Source organism: Heloderma suspectum, chromosome 1 (genome assembly GCF_057233095.1).
Source record: "Heloderma suspectum isolate Gila_16-S chromosome 1, 16-S_ref, whole genome shotgun sequence".
NCBI lineage: Eukaryota > Metazoa > Chordata > Lepidosauria > Squamata > Helodermatidae > Heloderma > Heloderma suspectum.
Window position 1 is genome coordinate 384,902,590 of NC_139458.1, and position 21,435 is coordinate 384,924,024.

Here is a 21,435-nt window from a genome sequence, read left to right on the forward strand (position 1 = left end):
CAACTCAAACAGGCCCCTGACTGAAGTGGGCCCCTGCTGGCCTGTAGTCCTCAGCAGGTGCTCAACTAACCCTGTCCTTGATGCCGGCCCAGGTGAGCAACTCGTGCAGCATCAAATGCTGCAGCAAAGTTGCCTGTTTAAACAGAATTTGTACTGCAGCCTTCTGCAACTTGGTGCCCTCCAGATGTGTGGGACTACAACTCCCATCATTCCCAACAAATGGTGGGAGCTGTAGTCCAACGCATCTAGAGGGGACCAGATTGGGGAAGGCTGATGCAGTGGATATCAAGCCACAATGAGTGTTCTGCGGTTATTCTATGATGGCGTTTTCCAATGGCAAGCTTTGGCTGCTTGGGGAGACCAGCATCGACAGATCTCAGCTTTCACTTTTTTGTCACAGAACACCGCTTCTCAAAGGCACATACGACCATCAAGAAAACTGTTAAGCGTACATTGCTCCAAATTCAAATTATTCGAAACTGTTCACAAATGCCAGAACGATGTTAACAGCTAAGATCAATCATTCACTAATATCTGTTAGAAAGGCCAGCCAATGAAAGCCTGGCCAATGAAAGGCAGCACTTGGGGGTTGGTGCGCCCACTGAAATATAACAAGAGACTGGTATACGTTCAAAATGGTGCAAGTGACGAGGAACTGCTTCCACATGACAAATTTATATGAAGACAAGTATATAAGCAATTAAGGCACAATCATTTCTGCGCGCCAAATTGCAGAGGAAATCAATAATTCCAATGCATATACACCAGCATATGTACTGTGCCTGGTTTTGTGTATATATATGGCTGATTCCACTTCCTGACTTATGGCTGCTTTGGCAGCGTTACCTCTTCTGTGGGGTGACTGGCTTTCGAAGCACAAGGACGTTCCAGAGAAAGACTGAGTTGGAGAAAATCAGGTTAAAATTATTTTTTGCTAGCAAATCTTTGGGGAATAAGTAAGATTGAGAATATATATGTTTCATGAGTCTATGAGTCTTTTCAGAATTTCCACATTTAATACAATATTGAAGTTCTCTCCAGATGAATTAATCAGCTCACAATTTATAATATGCTTGGCTATTTGGCCTTATTTAATTGATCAGTACACCAGTGAATATTTACAATATTAAGGAAATTGAATTTTTTGGTGATATTAGATTTCAGAGTGCGTTATATATAACAATTAAGAAAAGTTCCTGAGGAAGACTATTTCTAGTCGAAACGGTAACACAATGGGGTTCCATTGAACAAGATGGCGGATATGATGTATTGGAACTATTCCTTTGTAATTGACTGATATGGCTGATATAATGAATATGCAGTGCAATTATTGATTTCCTCTACAATTTGGAGTGCATAAATGATTGTGCCTTAATTGCTTGCTTGCTTGCTTGCTTGCATGCATATATATATATATATATATATATGTGTGTGTCTTCAAATTATTATAAATTTTACTCTTTTCATACAATAATTATTGGTAAATTACAGTTCTGTAAGGTTCCTTGAACCTTGTGTGTTTTTGTAGAATTCTAATTGGGGATCCTATCTTCTTTTTTCATTGGGTGCACACAACAAATGACAGGTTCTTGCAACAACCATGACTCCCTCTTCCTGGGAAATGTGGTAAGTCCCCCTTGAACAATTTAATGACTGGATCTGAATAACTTGCTAACAATTCAATCATGCAGTAATACTGGTATATAGGAGTTCTCTTCTCACGGTGTGCTATTAGGCTTAGGGAGTGAAAAGGTGAGCCACCATATGGCGAAAATTTCAATTGACAAGGCTACCATGTAACAACTGCTGAATCCATCCCAGTCTCTCAGCCTTGTGAGCCCACAGACATTACTAGTATGTTTTTGTTTACTAGGGACTGGCAGGGGAGGGACACAGAGCTCCACCTCTCTTCCAGCAGCCTGTTGCTTTCCTGTGTTGGGTGTGGAGGAGGGGGCTTGCCTCCTCTGGCAACCTGGAGGAGGGACAAAGAACTCCACTCCCTCCCCTATCAGACCACTCACTCATCAGAATACATGTTCTTGTCAGCTATGGCTACCAGGAAAGTGCCTGAATACAAGGGGTAAAACTGAACAGAAGTCCTACTTAGAATAGATCCACTGAAATGTGTGAGCCTTAAGTTAGTCACAACTCACTTAAGTCCCTTTTACTTCAGTGGGTCTACTCTAAGTAGAACCTCTGTTGGATTTTACCCAAGGCTGCCCAACTGTGAACCAAAGCTCTGCTTTGCATATTTTAGGGACACTTAAGATCCAGTTCTACAAGTTGTTTCAGCTACTGAACTCATTCTAACTTGGTGTTGACAGATAGTACTAGAACGCTAGCTGCCATCATGAGGTGGGCTGGAACACGAGTGCCAACACTGAACTGAAACTAATTTCAAATGCACAACAGTTTAATTTGGCAAGAAGCACTGATCATCCTCTCCCAGCTACAACCCCGCAGCCCCCCATGCACGCACACACACAATCTCTCCCTCCGATTGCTCAGTCTGTGCAACACATGCCTGATCAGACAGATCACGCAGAGCTCTGCAGTGAAACTGGATATTGGGAAAGAAGAAAAACCAAGTCCTCCACAGCCCCCTGGCTCTCATTACTGGGAGTAGCCTGTTGCCAACTTGAGATGATTTTAACATAAAAAGCTCAACAACGTGTTTATCTTTGCAGGCTACTCACCAGTTAGTTTTATAGCTTAAAGACGGTGCAGAATGAAAATAGGGATGGAAGAAAGGCAATATTTCTGGAACAGCAAGAGCTGAGCAAAAAGGTACAGTTGTTCCTTCAAGCAGTAAATTAAAGAAACTACAGTAGGATGCAACAGGGATTGTCATTTGATTTACCACTTGTGTTTAGGCAGCATTCGCCCAGTGACTTCTGGGCCTGTTTTGGATGCAGTGCCAATTTTGTCTGCGTGCACATGATGGAGCTTATATAATCAATCAAATATTAGCATGCATTCAAACATCCTAGCTTGTCAACAACAGGATGCTACTACCTTCAAGTTTCCATCAGCTGTGATCCTCAGTCGATTACAGGATCCACAGAAGTGCTCAGACATCGAGGTGATGAAGCTGACTTGCCCCTGAAAATGTGGTACCTTATATGGCTGCCATGACCCAGACATGGACAAGAAAGATAAAGCAGAGAGAGAAGTTGAAGGACATCTTCATTAACATTTGAATTATCAATTTGGCTGGCCCTCGTTAGCATTGGGCCCTTCAAGCGAATTAAATGGGAGATGGCTACAGGATACTGGCAGCGCCATATCTACAGGCTGAATCTAAGGTGAATTTACAGAAGGAAGTGTCACCATGAGATGAAAAATTGCCTGTTATGTGTGTAATACTGAAAACAAACAGCTAACCACTTCTTGTGGTTGTATGACTTTCACTATGCAAGGGCATGTTTGATAAAGAGTAGCCAGCAGAATTACCAGGATTCTTATTTTCTTGTGATACTTGATTGTGTGACTTTGTTCTACAATGTATGCAGAACGGAAGATTCCATGACGACTGTTCTGGTAGCACTGCAGTAAAATGTGACGTGAACCATGTACAGATCATGTGTAACAACTGGCTGTACCTACATTTAGCCATCTGTACACATTCTGGAAAACTGTAATTGGACATGGATTCCCAGAATCTGTACACCATGTGTATAGGTTTTCTATTATTTTCTATTATTTTCGCCCTAATCATCATCAAATTTTTTACTGTCTTTTCTCTCTTCTTCACCCATTTTTTCTTTCCTGTTGAGTACTCTTTCCATTAGTGGAATGTTGGTTTTGCTGTATGTTTAAGTAGTTGGAAAAAAATGGAAACGTTGCAGAAAACATTAAATTAAAAAATGCACATACAGCCCAGCAGAATACAGGTGGGTACAATTACTACCCATGATGATCTAAACACCAATAAGAGTTTTTTCCCCTTCATGTGTTTTCTATGTATGAATTTTGTTACATATGAAGCAATCTTGAGGACTGCTTCACATATGACGTTACCTAACAGTTTCCAATATGTGCTACATATGGCAAGAGAGAAACTCATGTGATATGTATGCCACATGAACCACAAGTATGTGGTTGTATTTATATTTACAACTTTCGTATCTGTGCAAGAAAAATACCATGTCTGAAGCATCCCTAACTTCAGTGGGTCAGCATGGACACAATTAAAGATAACCTTAACTATCCAAGGAAAAGACAAACTGGTTTTTTTTTATCATTCCACAGCAAATTAGGAGCTAATTTCAGCTATCCTGTAGGATAGTAAGAGATCTGGTTTGCAGATACAGCTCACTTTTGCTTCTTAGCCTTAAAATTCATCATACCAGATGTATACTTGAATCTTCTGTGTACCCTTCTCTACGGCACATCAAACAGTTTTGCTTCAGCTACATTTAGGCTATTTTTATCTGGCCACAGACTCCTTCCAGTATTATAATCCTTTAATCATGATGGCCATAATTGCCAAAAATATGTGGCGAGGTGTCTATGAGGACAATTGCAGCCATTTCACTTTTCCTTTCAATAGCTTATCTCATTGGCATTGGCTCAGCTGGCTTATAAGCATGCCCTGAATTTTGATAAAATTTTGGGACTCCTTTGATCATGCTAGTAACCACCTTGGCAGTGCTAGAGACATCTTCACATGGCAGCTTTTCCAGCTCTGGCCATCTTTGCTTGATTGTATCCAACATCTCCTTATACCTCACCATTTTCTTGAAGTTCCACTTGTTGCCTAGAATGAGAGGGGAACCAATATTACTGATCGGTGTGTCTAACAGTGTTGGTGTGGAGAATCTAGAAATTCTACAGCACAAAAGGCATATCTTTGTGATCTGATTAAATTCTGCATACAAAGTTATGTTTGTATGCCCTCCCCGTTCCCTTCCCCAAGAAATTGACATTTGTGTCAGGAGCAGCAGAGCATGGAGGACTGAAGGCGTTGCAGAGAAGAACAGTTAAGAACCAGTGAAAGACAGCAAGTAAAGCAGAAACCTGTGCAAGTCCCATTCTATTGTACAAGAATACTGCTTGCCGTTCTGTTAGTTTTTCAGTGTGGTTTGTGCAATACTCAAGGGCCTTTGTATGGGTGGAACTGGGTCTAAGCTATAAAAACATCTTCATCAAGCTTCAGTTTCTCTATCTGTTAGTAAAGTATATAATGGGAAGGTAAATTACCCAACTTTCATGAATGTTGTGGGAACAACTAAAGGACTGTAAAGTGGATGCGATATGTCATCCTCTCAAGCCAAGCACAGCCAAGGGCTGAAGCACTCACCGTCAAAGGGCATGTATTCTATGAAGCGCACATCCAGAGGCTGCTTCTCAGTAAGAGCCGCAAAATCTACCAGCTCATCTTCGTTGAGGCCTCTCATAACCACACAGTTCACCTAGGAGGAAATCAAAGGACAGTCGACTGAAGCCAAGGGGTGCACGGCTTCCAACATCACTAGCATGACAGCATAACCTGCCATCCAGATAAGGGCTCAGGATGAAGACCGAAAAAGGGCAATTCTTCATTAACTTTTGTCTAAAGGAGAACCAAAAAGCTGGGGGCTGGGAATTTATTCCAGAACCTGATCATCAGGATGGAGGCTCTACACCAAACTTCCCTAACCTGGTGTTGGACTGACTCCCATCATCCCCAGCCAGCATGGCCACGGCCCTGCTGGTTGGGGATAGTGGAAGCTGTAGCCCAACACATCTGGAGGACACCAGGTTGGGGAGGGTTGTGTACACTCACTTCTGTTTTCCATTTTTGATTCAGGAATGGTGACACAGACTACAAACAGATGTTAGGAATGTATTGTTTAAACAAATATGACTAATAATCATTAAAGAGAATACAAATACATGAGATATAGATCTGGAATTCAGAACTGTCACTTGAGGCACAGGTGAACTCAGTGGCACGGAGCACTTTTTATCAGCTTAGGCTGGTATACCAACTACGCCCTTATCTGGACAGAGATAGCCTAGCTACAGTTATCCATGCTCTGATAACTTCTCGTCTGGATTACTGCAATGCCTTATACGTGGGGCTGCCTTTGAAAATGGTCCAGAAACTTCAGCTGGTCCAAAATAGGGCAGCAAGATTGTTAACAGGGACTGGCCTGCGAGCTCATATTACGCCAGTACTTTTCCAGCTGCACTGGCTGCCGGTCCATTTCCGGGCCCGATTCAAAGTGCTGGTGTTAACATTCAAAGCCCTTAACGGCTTGGGGCCAGGTTACCTGAAGGATCGCCTCCTCCCATATCTGCCTGCCCGGACCTTAAGATCATCATCAGCAGCCCTTCTCCGTGAGCCCCTGCCAAAGGAAGTGAGGCGGGTGGCTACTAGGAGGAGGGCTTTTTCTGTTGTGGCACCCCGGCTCTGGAATGAGCTCCCTAGTGAGGTTCGCCTGGCGCCTACATTGTACTTCTTTCGGCGCCAGGTGAAGACCTTTTTATTTTCCCAGGCATTTTAGCTTTCTAAATTTTTATCTTTGCTGTTTTAAATCTGTATTTTAAACTCCTGTACTGCTGCTAGGTTTTATTGTGGTTGTATTGTTATATTGTGGTTTTAATGTTCTATATATTTTAAATTGTTTTATTGTGTGTTGTTTGGTTTTAGTTTTTGTGAACCGCCCAGAGAGCTTCGGCTATTGGGCGGTATAGAAATAAATAAATAAATAAATAAAATTTTACAACAGTGAACTTATTATCTGTGATGATGAATAAATAGCTCAAGATTTGTAGCATGGAATATTCTCACCTTAACAGGATCATATCCAAGTTCAAGGGCTTTGTGAATCCCTTCCATCACCTTGTGGAAACCTAAAACATAAGACACGGACCAACTGTAACATTGGAAGGATAAAATAGTTCTTCTTTTAAAAATAATAATGAAGGGTCTTTTTAAAAATATAAACTGAATTTAACACAAATATGTTACAGGTCATACTTTGTATTTTTGTGGCAAGTTATGAATATTTCCATTTCAATTGAACAGTATGGTTATCTTCTTTTCCAGCTCATGGGGAAAAGAACGTACTTCCAACTATCAGCCATTGCTTCTGGAAAGTCTGGACATCTAGACCAAGATCCAAAATGCTGCTTATATTCACACAAGGAGTTTGCATTAGCCCAGTGGGAAGCCTTTTCTTTTTAACTGAATGGATGACTCTATACACACACACACCTCAAACTGCTTTTGAAACTTTGCTCAGATACAAAAGCAACTGTCATGTGGCATGGATGTGCTGCTGTTGAAACCCCCCCCCCCCCATCCAGGTCTAGCCATCCCTAGTGCTCACAGAACCAGTTTCACAATCCCCTGGATTCTATTCTTCAAGTAAAGAGGCCTATACGCTGCTTCTGACAAGTAGGTAGACTTCATCTGATGTCAATTCCTGGGTGGTGGGTTGCTGGGAAGACTCTGTTCTTCCAAGAGATAAGGGAAATAGCAGGATGGATGGGAAAAGGGTCTGAGAAAAGGTATAAGCCTGAAATAAGAAACTTGGAATGACACAGGAATTGCTTGATGTCAAAGCTTGTTTGTTACTTTTCCATCCTGTGCCTCAGAAAACCTCTGACATCAATTGCAAGGTTTACACTGATAAAAGAAGCTTGCAGACTAAACATGGCAGCTGAGAGTATAACATGTAGTGATAAACATTCCAGAGTTACCCTCGTGAATAGGATGCTCACGGAAGCTCTGGGAAGCGGGTCAGAAAGAAGGACATTTGTGTGACTTTAGGAAAGGCAGAAAGCCATTTAGAACCAAGAGAACAGTCATCAAAACACAATGCATCAGCATAGGACAAACACACCAGTCACACAAGATGTCTAGACAATTTGTACCAGCTCACTTGTTTTCTTAATGTGTAATTCAGAGAAAATCTGCAAAGACAAGAGCTAGCCCTACATTGGAATAGATCATACCCCTGCAGAGAATAAACCCAAGCCCAAATTTCCCTCTCCAGACATCACTCTCCCACTCAGGGTGAGAGGAAAGGCTGGATCAGACCAAATGCCTAAACAGCCCACCATCCTGCTTCCTAAAGTGGTCAACCAGATGCCTCTTAGGAAGCCCTCAAGTGGCACATGAGGGCTCTCCTGTTTTTGTTCTCAGCAACTGGTATTCAGAGGAATGCTGGCTCTGATTCTGGAGGTAGCAGACAGCCATCATGACTATTAACCATCAACAGACTTTCCTGCTTCCATGAATTTGCCTAATCCCCTTTCAAAACCATTTACAGTTGTGGCCATCATCACATCTTGTGATTTACAAAGTACTTGGGTGAGGTTTATTTATTTTTTATTTTATATATTTTTACATTTATATCCCACCTTTTTTCCTCTTGCGAGGAACCCAAGGCAGCTATGTGATCCTCCTGCTGTCCATTTCATCCTCACAACCACTCTGTGAAGTAGGTTAGGCTGAGAGTCAGGGACTGGCCTAAAGTCACCCAGTGAGCTTCATGGCAGAGTGGCAACTAGATCCAGGATCTCCTGAGTCCTAGTCTAACACTTTAACCACTTCACCACACTGGCTCTCACAGTTTGTCTCTGACAAAGCACCATAACAGTCTGGAGTCCCATCTATTTAATGTCTTCTGTCTTCACAAGAAGCAGATATAGTTGCTTGACCAAACTATAATAAACTGTTCAAAACTTTGGTAAAGCCATACGTTTTCCAGGCATTACAACGGAGTGGTTGTTGCACTGGATTTGCAGAAAATCAGGTTGGCTTTGTCCGAACACAATAAGGATTCCAGGATTTGTTTCATACTCAAGTGCAGGTACTCAAAGGACAGGTCGCTCCATCTATCCAGAGATTCCCATACATAGCACAATCCAGATTTAGCAACAACTAAATATAACACAAAGGAAATGTGCAAACATCTTGAATCTATTAAAATCACTTTAAAAGCTGGTCCCCCCAACCCCGTATGAACTTGATTTAATGATACAGTAGCACCATCTAGTGGCTACAGGTGAGCATTTCCCCTGTAAACAGCAGGCTACAGACATTGAAATCTGAAACTACTTGCTTCCTTTCAAAAGCCTGGTTTCAACTTCGGTGTGCATGTCAGATTCTCACGAAGCAATATTAATCCTGTTTCCACGCTGCCTCTCACCACCCTAAGACTGTGAAGTCAACATTTGCTTTTTCCTAACAAATTCCAACACACGAAGTAAAACCTTTTATACCTGTATCTGCAAACACCAGTATAAACCCCATTTAACCACAGCCCAAAGGGAAGTGTGTGCACTCCGTACCCAAGTTTAGGGCCAAATATTCTCCCCCACTGCACTTTCACAGGGCCGTTTGTTCCCCCCACAAAAGTGTGCGTATGGTGGTTGTGGTGGTGGGGAGGAGAATTCTCTGCATCTTTTGTGTATATATGGCTGAATTCTATTAGTGTTTGGAGGAGCCAGTAGGCTTACTATTATAAGAGGCGACGGCAAGGGATTTCCACTTCCTTCTACATGCACAAACCCTTTGCCCACTGCTTCAAACGGTGGTGTGGTGGCGCTGCGATCAGCAGCTTAGTGGCATTCCTCCTTTGCCACAGAATGGCCCAATGGGGATTGCGTGGAAAAAAAGGAACAGCTGCTCCTGCTACTCTTCACCTCTCCTTCAAGGTCCCAAAGGGTTAGTCTTACACCCCATACTTTTATCAGTCCCTTACACTGACAAATGATGAGGCTTGGGAAAAAATCAGCGCTATGTTTCCCATGTGCAATTTAGGATGTCAAGTGGAACATCCAGGTGGATATGATGGCGAGATGAAGGATGGGGCCGAAGGCAAGATGGTGTAAGAAAAATGCATTTGGAAAGAGTCTGCTGGTGGTGGCAGCTAAAACCTTGAGAACTAATAACATTAGAGAGAAAACAAGTGGAAACTGCAACAAAATGTTGCAGTGTGGAGTTATTCTGTTCAAGATTCTAGTTACTCCATTCCACCACCACCACATCCATTTTCTATCCTCTCCCCAGTCAGTCATTCTGTGGACACTGAGCATGTCCAGTCCTCACAGGGCTGTTTCTTTTTTTTTGGGGGGGGGAGTGCTCCCTCAGGGGTTTCTCTAATGATTTTTTGTGCTTTTGCAAACTTTGGGGTTCCGCCCAAGCCTGTTGATAGCTCCTCCCTTGTACACTGGTGGTTTGGTTTTGGCTATAGAAGCAACACTGCTCACAGCCTGAACATCTGAAAGAGAAGATGTAGAGAGGTGCTATTTCCATTGTCTCCCAGGAACACAATCTTGGGTTCATCTTCAGCTACTCCCACCACATCCAGGCTATTGCCAAGTCTTTCTGCTTCCCCTTTCAACATCTTTATCTTTCCTACCACTGAAACCCCTGCCAATAATCCCAGCCCCACTCATCTAAACTGTTGCAATGTCTGTATTTGCTGGTCTTCCATTCTGTCCTATCTCCAAACCTCCCTCCCCCCACAGATAAAAATAGGGATTTAACTTTCATATAAGCTTCCTGGGCTACTGTTGTAGAATAGCAGCCACTTTTCTTCTGCATTTATCTGACAGCTTTATGGATTTTGAAGAGCTCCCATATGATCACAGTGACAACCAACACTTAGAATTAACTTTGTAGGTGCTGGATGTTTCAAGTGTGATAGATGGCAGCAAATAATTTCTTTTGTCTGATGCATTAATACATTAATGGAGTTATGCAATGTCTTTTGAATCACTGAGCCTTCATTAAAACATGCAAAGTTTTGTACTTGTACATTTATTGAGAAATCCTATACAGCAGTTACACTGGGGGGAGGGGGGGGGATGCTACTGCACTTGGCGTTGCACTTAGAAGACACATGGAGGAGCATATGAAGATCTACCCACCGCCTCTCCAGAGACATCAGCAGCCAGAGATACCAGCGGCAAATAGCAGCAGCAGAGGGCAGCAGCATTAAAGACCAGAAAGAAAGGGGCAAACACAGATTCTACCTGCTCCTTTTTAGCTGCTGCTCTCTTTTATATATTTTTATACTGTTTTATATTTTACATCCTAACATTTTAATATGTGCCTGGGAAGTCCTTTGAGCAACTCAGGGGGTCGGGGAGGTGCCACCATAACTGTGGTCACGGGTAGGGGGAGGTATGGCGTTGGGAGATTAACAGGCCAGCTGAGGAGAAGAGGGGCTAGACACCTTACAGCTGTCCCCTCTTCTGGTTCTTCCCTCAACCAGATGGTTCCTGGCGGCCTTACCGGCTTGCCCTCGGGTCTGGTGGTGCTGCTGCTGAATGCCAGGTCGGCCCAAAATAACATCTCCCTCATCCATGATTTGATTGTGGATGAGGGGGCTGACCTGGTATATATTACTGAGACCTGGGTGGGGGAACTGGGAGGGGTCACTCTCTCCCAGCTGTGCCCTCCTGGGTACTCAGTGCAGCACCAACACCGACTCGAGGGTCGGGGAGGGGGCGTTGCCATGGTCTATAGGAATTCAGTCCCTCTCTCCAGGCTTCCTGCTCATTCGAGTACAGATCTTGAGTGCTTGTACCTTGTGTTGGGTACCTGGGACAGATTAGGGTGTTGGTGTACCGCCCACCCCGCTGCCCATCAGACTCCCTGCCTGAGCTGATGGAGGTGGTCTCGGACTTGGTGTTGAGGACCACTAGGAAGATGGTCCTGGGGGATCTCAACTTCCATGCTGAGGCTGCTGTAGCCTGCACCCTGGCTCAGGACTTCATGGCTGCCATGACAACCATGGGGATGTCCCAACATGTCATCGGCCCAACGCATCTAAAAGGACACACACTTGATCTGGTTTTCTCGACTGGGCAGGAGGATGGTGACCTGAAAGTGGAGGAATTAACATCTGTCCCTTTGTCATGGTCAGATCACTTCCTGCTGAGGTTTAGACTCTCGGCAGCCTTCCCCCTCTGCAAGGGTGAGGGACCTATTAAAATGGTCTGCCCCCAGAGGCTAATGGATTCCGATGGACTCCAGAAGGCTCTGGGGGATTTTCCTGCTGGTATGGCTGGTGCTCCTGTTGAAGCCCAGGTTGCTCTGGGGAATGCAGAGATGACTCGGGCGGTTGACATGATCGTGCCCAAGCGCCCTCTCCCTCTGAGCAGACCCCGGCCAGCTTCTTGGTATACACCTGAGCTGAGGGCAATGAAGCAAGAAGGGAGACAGCTAGAACACAGGTGGAGGAAAACTTGTGCTGAGTCTGAGCGAATACAGGTAAGAGCTCACTATCGAGCCTACTCTGTGGCGGTGAGGGTGGCAAAGAGACAGTTCTTTTCCACCAGCATTGCATCTTCTCAGTGTCGTCCAGCGAAGCTTTTCTGAGTGGTTTGCGGCTTGTTACATTCTGCGCCAGGGAGAGAGACTGTGGAACCCTCAGTTGCATGCTGTGACGAGTTTGTGTGGCACTTTGAAGATAAAGTCGCTCAGATTAGCCATGAATTGGACACTACAATTAATGCAGTTCCATTGGTAGAGGCGTTCAGAGCACCATCTGGTCCAGTTCTATTGGATGAGTTTTGGTTTTTGAGGCCTGAGGATGCGGACAAGGTGCTTGGCCAAGTCCAATTGACCACTTGTGTGCTTGAGCCTTGCCCTTCATGGCTTATTAAATCAAATAAGGAGGGGATGGGTCAAGGAGGTTGTAAATTCCTCCTTGAGAGAGGGAGTGGTGCTGGCCTCTTTAAAAGAGGCGGTAATCAGACCACTCCTGAAAAAGCCTAACTTGGACCTGGAGGATGTTAACAATTATAGGCCAGTGGCCAACATCCCCTTCTTGGGCAAGGTGCTTGAACGGGTGGTTGCAGGACAGCTCCAGGCACTCTTGAATGAAACGGATTACCTACATCCATTTCAATCGGGCTTCAGGCCTGGTTTTGGAATGGAAACTGCCTTGGTCGCCCTGTGGGATGACCTCTGCTGGGAGAGGGACAGGGGGAGTGCGACCCTGTTGATTCTCCTGGACCTCTCAGCGGCTTTCGATACCATCGACCATGGTATCCTTCTGGATAGGTTGTCTGGGTTAGGAGTTGGAGGCACTGCACTACAGTGGTTCCGCTCCTACTTGGATGGCCGATTCCAGAAGGTGGTGCTGGGGGATTATTGCTCTGTGCCATGGCAATTATGCCATGGGGTTCCACAGGGCTCTATTTTATCCCCCATGCTGTTTAACTTCTACATGAAACCGCTGGGGGAGGTTATCCGGAGGTGTGGGCTGAGGTGCTGTATGCGGCTGACAACCAGTTCTACCTCTCTTTCTCATCAAACCCAGGTGAGGCAGTGGCTGTTTTGAATCAGGGGCTGGGCATGGAAATGGACTGGATGAGGGCCAATAAACTGAAACTCAATCTAGACAAGATGGAGGTACTGTTAGTGGGCGGTTCGTCTGCCCGGCTAGGTGATATTCAACCTGTTCTGGAGGGGGTTGCACTCCCGCTCATGTTCGTAGCTGGGGGGTGCTCTTGGATCCAAAACTGTCACTTGAGGCACAGGTGAACTCAGTGGCATGGAGCACTTTTTATCAGCTTAGGCTGGGATACCAACTACGCCCTTATCTGGACAGAGATAGCCTAGCTACAGTTATCCATGCTCTGATAACTTCGCGTCTGGATTACTGCAATGCGTTATATGTGGGGCTGCCTTGAAAATGGTCCGGAAACTTCAGCTGATCCAAAATAGGGCAGCAAGACTGTTAACAGGGACTGGCCTGCGAGCTCATATTACGCTGGTACTTTTCCAGCTGCCCTGGCTGCCAGTCCATTTCCAGGCCCGATTCAAAGTGCTGGTATTAACATTCAAAGCCCTTAACGGCTTGGGGCCAGGTTACCTGAAGGATCGTCTCCTCCCATATGTGCCTGCCCAGACCTTAAGATCATCCTCAGCGGCCCTTCTCTGTGAGCCCCTGCCAAAGGAAGTGAGGCGGGTAGCTACTAGGAGGAGGGCTTTTTTTGCTGTGGCACCCTGGCTGTGGAATGAGCTCCCTAGTAAGGTTCACCTGGCACCTACATTGTATTCTTTCCGACGCCAGGTGAAGACCTTTTTATTTTCCCAGGCATTTTAGCATTTTAGCTCTTTAGACTTTTAGCTTTGCTGTTTTAAATCTGTATTTTAAATCCCTGCACTCCTGCTAGGTTTTATTCTGCTTGTATTGTTTACAGTGGTTTTAATGTTTTATATATTTTGTATTGTTTTATTGTGTGCTCTTTGGTATTAATTTTTGTGAACCGCCCGGAGAGCTTTGGCTATTGGGTGGTATAGAAATAAATAAATAAATAAATAAATACTGCTATGCCAACAGAATGGCTGCTGTACCCTGTTATGTCCTCAGCCGGGAGAGGAAACCAAAAATCCCAAAGCAAGTATAAAAATGGCAGCCACCCCGCCTAGAATCCCTGGAAACACCATTAATTGGGGACTGTGCAAGCATCGATGGCCGCATGTTGCTCACACATGGCAGGAGCCAACTTTTGCTGGCATATTTTTTGCCAAAAGAACCGCTATACTGGGGCCCTTTACTAGCAGAACTCAAGCACAGGATTCAGCACTTAATCTATAAATGTTGATACAATGACGAATGGCCTTTATGATGCATTTGTGGATATCAAGGCAGCTTGTGACACAACTGACAGAAGAAATATAGAAGATATTTCTAAAACTGAGGGTGCCAATATCTATAAAGATCCTGTAGTTGGACACGACTTCAGGAGTTAAGGAGTGCTCCTTCAGGTTTACTAACAAACACCTTCCCTTTTATGGGGGTGGGTAATGGGTGGAAAGAAGGCTGCATTTATATAAAATTGAAAGTTTGAAGAACTTACAGGGTTAAACAAACTGTGCCCATTCAAAAAATTATAGAATTGAACTTATACCTGCAGATCATACGGGTTTTTTATGGTCCACTGATGTGGAGTCATCCCAGAATACAGTCTTAAAAACCTCCTAGGGTAACATCTTCAATATTATTATGAAATCAAACATGCATGCTTTCAGTAGCAAAGACAATATATCTATATTTATTTCATTGCTGGCTGAATTTCATTCTTGTGACAGATGGCAGTCCTCAGAGGATAATATAGTTTCAAGAACAATAATTAAATCCCCCCAAACAACCCACTTGGGCCCAGAAAATAACCCAACCGATCTAAGCATATGGTTTTTCCACAGGTATTTTTTGGTAGATTCTAGAATCTGCTGCTAAATTGGAATTTAAAACCAGCTGAGAGATAACATCATTCAGAATTATTTAGCCTTAATGGCTCATAATAAAACACTACTCAGATAATCAACAATGACATTTTACTATGGCCTAGAACATTTAATTGGTTTATTAGAGAACATTTGTTATTGCATGAATGAGAAACTTAATAAATAAATGAAACAATAAATATTTGGACTGGAGGAAAAAAGCTCTCACACTACTGAGATTTCAGCAAATGCCCTCTGCTGTATGGGACAGGAAATATTGTAATGTGCCTTTTACTTGCAATACTGTATCTGCAGTGAGGAAGATATAGAAGATATTCTACACTATATGATATGTGGTCCCATTACAAAAAAGTGCAAAATACACTTCTTTGTCATTTATTTAAAGGAGTGTGAGTGCTGGTCATATCAACAAACACAGAATTTCTGTTTGCTAACACTAAATAAAGATTACTTGAATTACAGCTACTACTGCTCTGGCTGCTTCCAGATGCCAACCAAAAGATTTTGGTGCAAATGTAGTTGATTGCAAATTGGATACCTGACATATGATTAATTGATAATTGGACCCTTGTTTTGTTTTAAGCTTTGTTTTTTGATATTGCAGGGATTTTCCTTATGGAATTCTACTGCTATTGTTATGGACAATGGCTAAAACTAAGGAACTAATGTCTTACTTTCTCTCAAAATGCCTTTGCTGATAAATCCTCTCTCCCCTGTTGCTAGGACCACATCAGCCCTTGCCATCCGCCTCTGTAGACATTTCACATAAACTCAGTACCATTTAAAAGATTCTACTTTTTGGTCCCTATTTATCTCCTCCTCTTCTTCTTGTGTTCTCTTCTCAGTTGGAGTTCATTTGCTATGAGGTATTTATGTTTTGCCCTTGCATTCTTCCCCCACATACAGCTTCTCTTCAATGGAACTCTTTCCTGCTCTTTGTTAAGCTAGCACCCATAAATTCCCCTTTTTAAAAGTCAAAACTTGTCTTTTGCAGCAGAGCTTTTCCTAAACCACCATGCACTGCCAATTAAGTCTCCCATACTTCCTTTCATCACTATTCCTTTGTTAAGTTCTTTCCTTTGCCTCCACATTAGTCCTGTCTATGTAGTGTACATGACAAGCCTTCTCAAGTCTAGCTGTTTGTGCTAAAAATGATATATAGGTCACACAAACACTGAGTGATCCCAGGTTTAAGTCATGTATATTCCTCTCTGTTCACTGGACTGTGATGAAAAATGAGTCCTGCTTGCAAAAGACAGAATGGAAAAGGTCATGATCAAGTATGGATCAAGTGTGCATTCTCCTAAATTAGATTCAGTTTCCCATTCCATACCATTTGGTACTCAGGCAGACACGATGCAAGATATAATGACGACACTGCTAATAATGTTACTGGAAAAATCACAGCGAGGCTCCAGCTGTACCTTTTCGACGGGCAATGAATTCAAACTTGGCCGGGACCAACGTGTCCAAGCTGATGTTAATGGCATCTAGGCCAGCTTCCTTCAGCCGGGGCAATAGCCTAGCTAAGTTGATACCGTTGGTTGTGACAGCGATGGATTGCAACCCTTCTAGTTTGCGCATCTGAGCTGGGAAAACACAGCAATGGGGTCGGGGGGAGAGAACATTAGCAAAACAAGACAATGAAAGCCCAGAGAGTTAGATGTATCAGTGAGTCATAAAACAAAACAAGCAGCACAGGGAGGGGGTGAAAAAAACTGACATGTGCAAATCACACACCCCCAATATGGAACTTGCATTGATAACTATACGCATCACTGCTTGCTATACTTTTCAGTGAGTCTATGGGAGTCAGTTTCTTTAACCTAGTCTTCCTGGAAAAACAATTTACCTCCTTCATTCTCGTATCATCCATAAACTTGGATAAAAACACAGGAAGCTCCTTATATCATGTCCGCTTCGGGTAGAGAATACTGGGCTGACTGGTTGTGGCTCTCCAGGGACTTAGGCAGAGGTCTTTCCTGTCACCTGCTATTAGATCCTTTTAACCGCAGACAGCAGAGCCTGAACCCAGGACCTTCTGCATGTGCGCAACTGCTGAGCCGTGTTCCCTGCCCACAGTAGCCAAGAGCCCTTTCATACATTACATTTTCCTCCATAGACATTATATCTATGTAGGTAAAAGCAAGCATAAGATCACATACAAAGCATGGTGTGGTGTTTTATGGGTTACAGCTGAAGAAGCTGGACAACCCCGTACCACAGAAAACATACTGCACTCGATACTGACAGCACACATACCCTTTCCTACACAGAAGTTATGTTTATAAAAGAATAATGCAAGATACAAAGTCAAACTAACAAGGAGGGAAATGTTATACATGTACTATGTTGTTTTATTGGGAAGTGAATTTATTCAGATAATTGAAATACTAAGAGTCATATTGGGCCTGGATGTATAGAGATTGACTTACTAACTTTCAGAATTTCTGAAGATGAGAAAAGAAAACCCTTGAAATACATAAGACCAGGACAAAACTGAAGGAAATAATCCTGCACTGCCCATTTCCATCATATATGCGGTAATAATATGTAATAATAAATAAATGGCTTGGGATCAGGTAATCTGAAAGACCGCCTTTTCCCATATGTATCTACCTGAACCTTAAGATCTTTCTAAGAGGCCCTCCTCCAAGTGCCCCCACCAAATAAAGTGAAGCAGGTGATGGCCAGGGAGAACTACTAACTTTTCAGTAGTGGGACCCCAATTATGGAACAGCCATCCCAGAGGTTCACTGGCACCATCCTTGTGGTCTTTTCAGCACCAGGTGAAGGCCTCTCTGATCACCCAGGCCTTTTATATAACTTTTTTTGTATTTTACATTGCTTTTGATTTTATAGTTTTATGTTCTAGTCTGTATTTAAATTGTTTTTATGTTTATTCATTGTAAGCCACCCAGAAAACTTTGTAATGGGACAGTATATAAATGTATACAAATAAGTATCCTAAGCATGATCTCAACTGTCCAAATGCCAGTTCTTATGCTACCAAAATGGCACCCCACACAAAAGGGAGGTACCAGCATGCTTGGGGAAACCCTAAAGTTTGCAGAAGTACAAAAAACCTGGGGGGGGGGTTGCTCCCACAACCAGCTCCATGAGGACTGAGCATGCTCAATAGACAGAGGAAAATAAAAGGAAAGGTTCCTCCTGTGCAAGCACTGGGTCATTACTGACCCCTAGATGGATGCTGCTTGCGCTGGCGTTTTCATGGCAGACTATAGCGGGGTGTTTTGCCACTGCCTTCCCCAGTCGTGGCTACCTTTCCCCCAGCAAGCTGGGTACTCATTTTACTGACCTCGGAAGGATGGAGGGCTGAGTCGACCTGAGCCGGCTACCCAAGACCCAGCTTCCGCTGGGATCGAATTCAGGTTGTGGGGAGAGTTTCGGCTGCAATACTGCCACCTACCACTCTGCGCCACACGAGGCCCCTATATAGACAGAGGAGGCTGACCAATTTGATGGCGAGGAAAACCATGAAAACCAGGTGGGAGGGGGAACCCTGAAGACAGGCGCTCTACACTGCAACATCCGTATCTGGAGGAGAGCATCTGAAATTGAAGATGGTTATTATGCTTTGTGTACAGCAATGTATACCTATAGATCTGCCTGAATTCTCAAAGCACTACAAGTAGCATTCTTCCATAGCATGGTACTCTGCTCTAAATTAAGCTCTGTGCACTTGTGAACATTACATAGAGAAGTATACATGAGGACATACCTATGATGTCAACCACATCAGGCCGGATGAGAGGCTCTCCCCCAGTCAGCCGGATCTTGTCCACACCTTCCTTCACAAAAAGCCTGGCAAGAGTGATGATCTCCTGGGTGCTCAACAGTTCAGACCTGGGAGTTAGCTGAACTCCCTCTTCTGGCATACAGTACTGACCTGAAACAAGCAGCAAATTGAAATGCAACATAATCTCAGCTATCCATATCTCTTCTCCAAATACTTACAGAATAAATCCAAGCACATAATTTACTCAGTAAATAAGCATACTTTACCTGAAAATAAAATTTACATTATAGATATTGTGTTTTGGAATATGCAGTTCTTATGTAATTTCCATTTCTGCCTTTTTATAAAAGGGGAAAATTCTATCACCCCCATCTCTCATGGAGTAGATTCCTACAGGAGAAGCCACCCACTATCAGATGACAGATGCTTCACAGAAAGCAATTCAAGAGGAGGGCCTAGAATCATAGAATAGTAGGGTTGGAAGGGGCCTACAACACCATCGAGTCCAACCCCCTGCTCAGTGCAGGAATCCAAGTCAAAGCATCCCTGACAGATGGCTGTCCAGCTTCATCTTCAATGCCTCCAGTGTGGGAGAGCCCACTACCTACCTAGGTCATTGGTTCCATTGTCGTATTGCTCTAACAGTCAGGAAGTTCTTCCTGATGTTCAGCTGGAATCTGGCTTCCTGTAACTTGAGCCCATTATTCCGTGTCCTGCATTCTGGGATGATCAAGAAGAGATCCTGGCCTTCCTCTCTATGACAAACTTTCAAGGACTTGAAGAGAGCTATCATATCTCCCCTCAGTCTTCTCTTCTGAAGGCTAAACATGCCCAGTTCTTTCAGTCTCTCCGCAGAGGCCTTTGTTTCCAGTCCCTGATCATCTTCGTTGCCCTCCTCTGAACCCTCTCCAGCTTGCCTGCATCCTTCTTAAAGCGTTGTGCCCAGAACTGGACACAGTCCTCAAGATGAGGCCTAACCAGTGCTGAGTAGAGGGGAACTAGTACTTCCTAGGATTTGGAAGCTATGTTTCTATTAATGCAGCCCAAAATAGCATTTGCCTTTTTTGCAGCCACCTAATCTTGCTTTCCCTCTCAGTTTAACACCTTCTCCACATTCCACAACTCTTATGTTCCAATAGTGTCACTGGGCAGCAGCATTCCAGCAGGCTGTAGCAGAGGGAGGAAGAGAAGGGAGCAGAGCCACCACAAGCTCTGCTGAGAAGCAGCCAGGCTTCCTCCCTCCCTCAACTGCACCCGGCAGCAGCCATTCCAGCAGGTCGCAATGAGGGAGAAAGAGAAAGGAGGCAAGACCACCTCAGCTCTGCTGAAACCAACAACTTTTTATTCCTCCTCTCCTTGAACTCTTTTTCAGATGGTCATTCAAAGAACTGTTGCCCCAGTTTGTTTTTTCCTCTCTTCCCTCCTAATACCTTTTCCTTTTGTGTTGTGTCTTTTAGATGATAAGCTGGAGAGAAGGGGCTGTTTGGGGATTTTTTTTTACTGAGAGGTAAGCCACTCTAGGAGCCTTTTTTTGGCTTAAGAGGAGGGTAAAAGTCCTTTTAAATAATATATATCTAAAATTATTTCTAGGCTGCCTTTAAGGGTGGAAGTGTATTTATTTATAATAAATAGAGTGCTGTGGCTACCAATGAAAAAACACTTCCATGTCCTGGGATATCATATACAACAACCCCACGAGATGGTTGCCTCCTTGAAATATGAAATTATGGGGACCAGGCTCTCTGCTTTATATTATAGCTTTGTGTTTCATGACTGAACAATCCCCAAGGACGCGAGGCATTGGAATGGGAACCTGGCCTATAAAACAGCTGCTTCATGTGGTTGCTACTTGATGTGTTAACTGCTGCAACATGGAGCCAACTAAATGAAAGAAATGTTGGGGTGACATCCATTTTGCTATAGTGCCTCAGAAGGGTTCAAGTCTGTTAACGATGTGTCCAGTAACAGTACATCATGAGAACATAGCTTTGGACTTTACAAACATGCTCCTATTCAGAGCAGAGAGACTTACATCTGAGGTTGCATTTCTCAGTCACGGAGATCCTCAAGTAGTTATGTTGGCGACCAAAGCTATCAGTCAAGAAAGCGGAGAAAGGGGCAGCGTGTTCAGCTAGGAATCCTTTTCTTCTTGGAATTATAATCTCCTGTGTTACAAATAAAATTACTCTCACCTTTAAGATTACATACATTTGTTGTGGGTGGGGGAAGAGAGATGGATTCTGCTGAATACTTGGGGGAAAAGAACTAAGTGAAGTCAGGTAATTTTCAGCCCAGGCTGCCTAATGCATTGTTTTCTTGCCAGCATTTTAAGAGCTGGGCCACTGTATGTCATAGCACACACTGAAATCTTTTTTAAAAAAACAACACAAGACGCAATTGACTGATGGCTGAGCAGACTGGTACAACACAGTCACTAGTTAGAGGGGATGTTTAGCATGGGTCTCCT

At 43.7% G+C, this 21,435-nt stretch overlaps 1 protein-coding gene across 1 annotated transcript in view; it reads right to left on the reverse strand.

The window, feature by feature from the left end:
* The window catches only part of MOCS1 (molybdenum cofactor synthesis 1), a 52,548-nt gene that overhangs the window by 16,675 nt on the left and 14,438 nt on the right, over positions 1–21,435 (reverse strand). The window contains exons 2-8 of the mRNA XM_084828537.1: positions 21,001–21,133; positions 18,951–19,118; positions 16,633–16,797; positions 6,779–6,840; positions 5,303–5,414; positions 4,644–4,759; positions 3,016–3,126 (exon numbers count right to left, since the gene is read on the reverse strand). Of these exons, the coding sequence (XP_084684663.1) occupies positions 3,016–3,126; positions 4,644–4,759; positions 5,303–5,414; positions 6,779–6,840; positions 16,633–16,797; positions 18,951–19,118; positions 21,001–21,133 (867 nt within the window). The remainder of the gene's footprint in view (positions 1–3,015; positions 3,127–4,643; positions 4,760–5,302; positions 5,415–6,778; positions 6,841–16,632; positions 16,798–18,950; positions 19,119–21,000; positions 21,134–21,435) is intronic.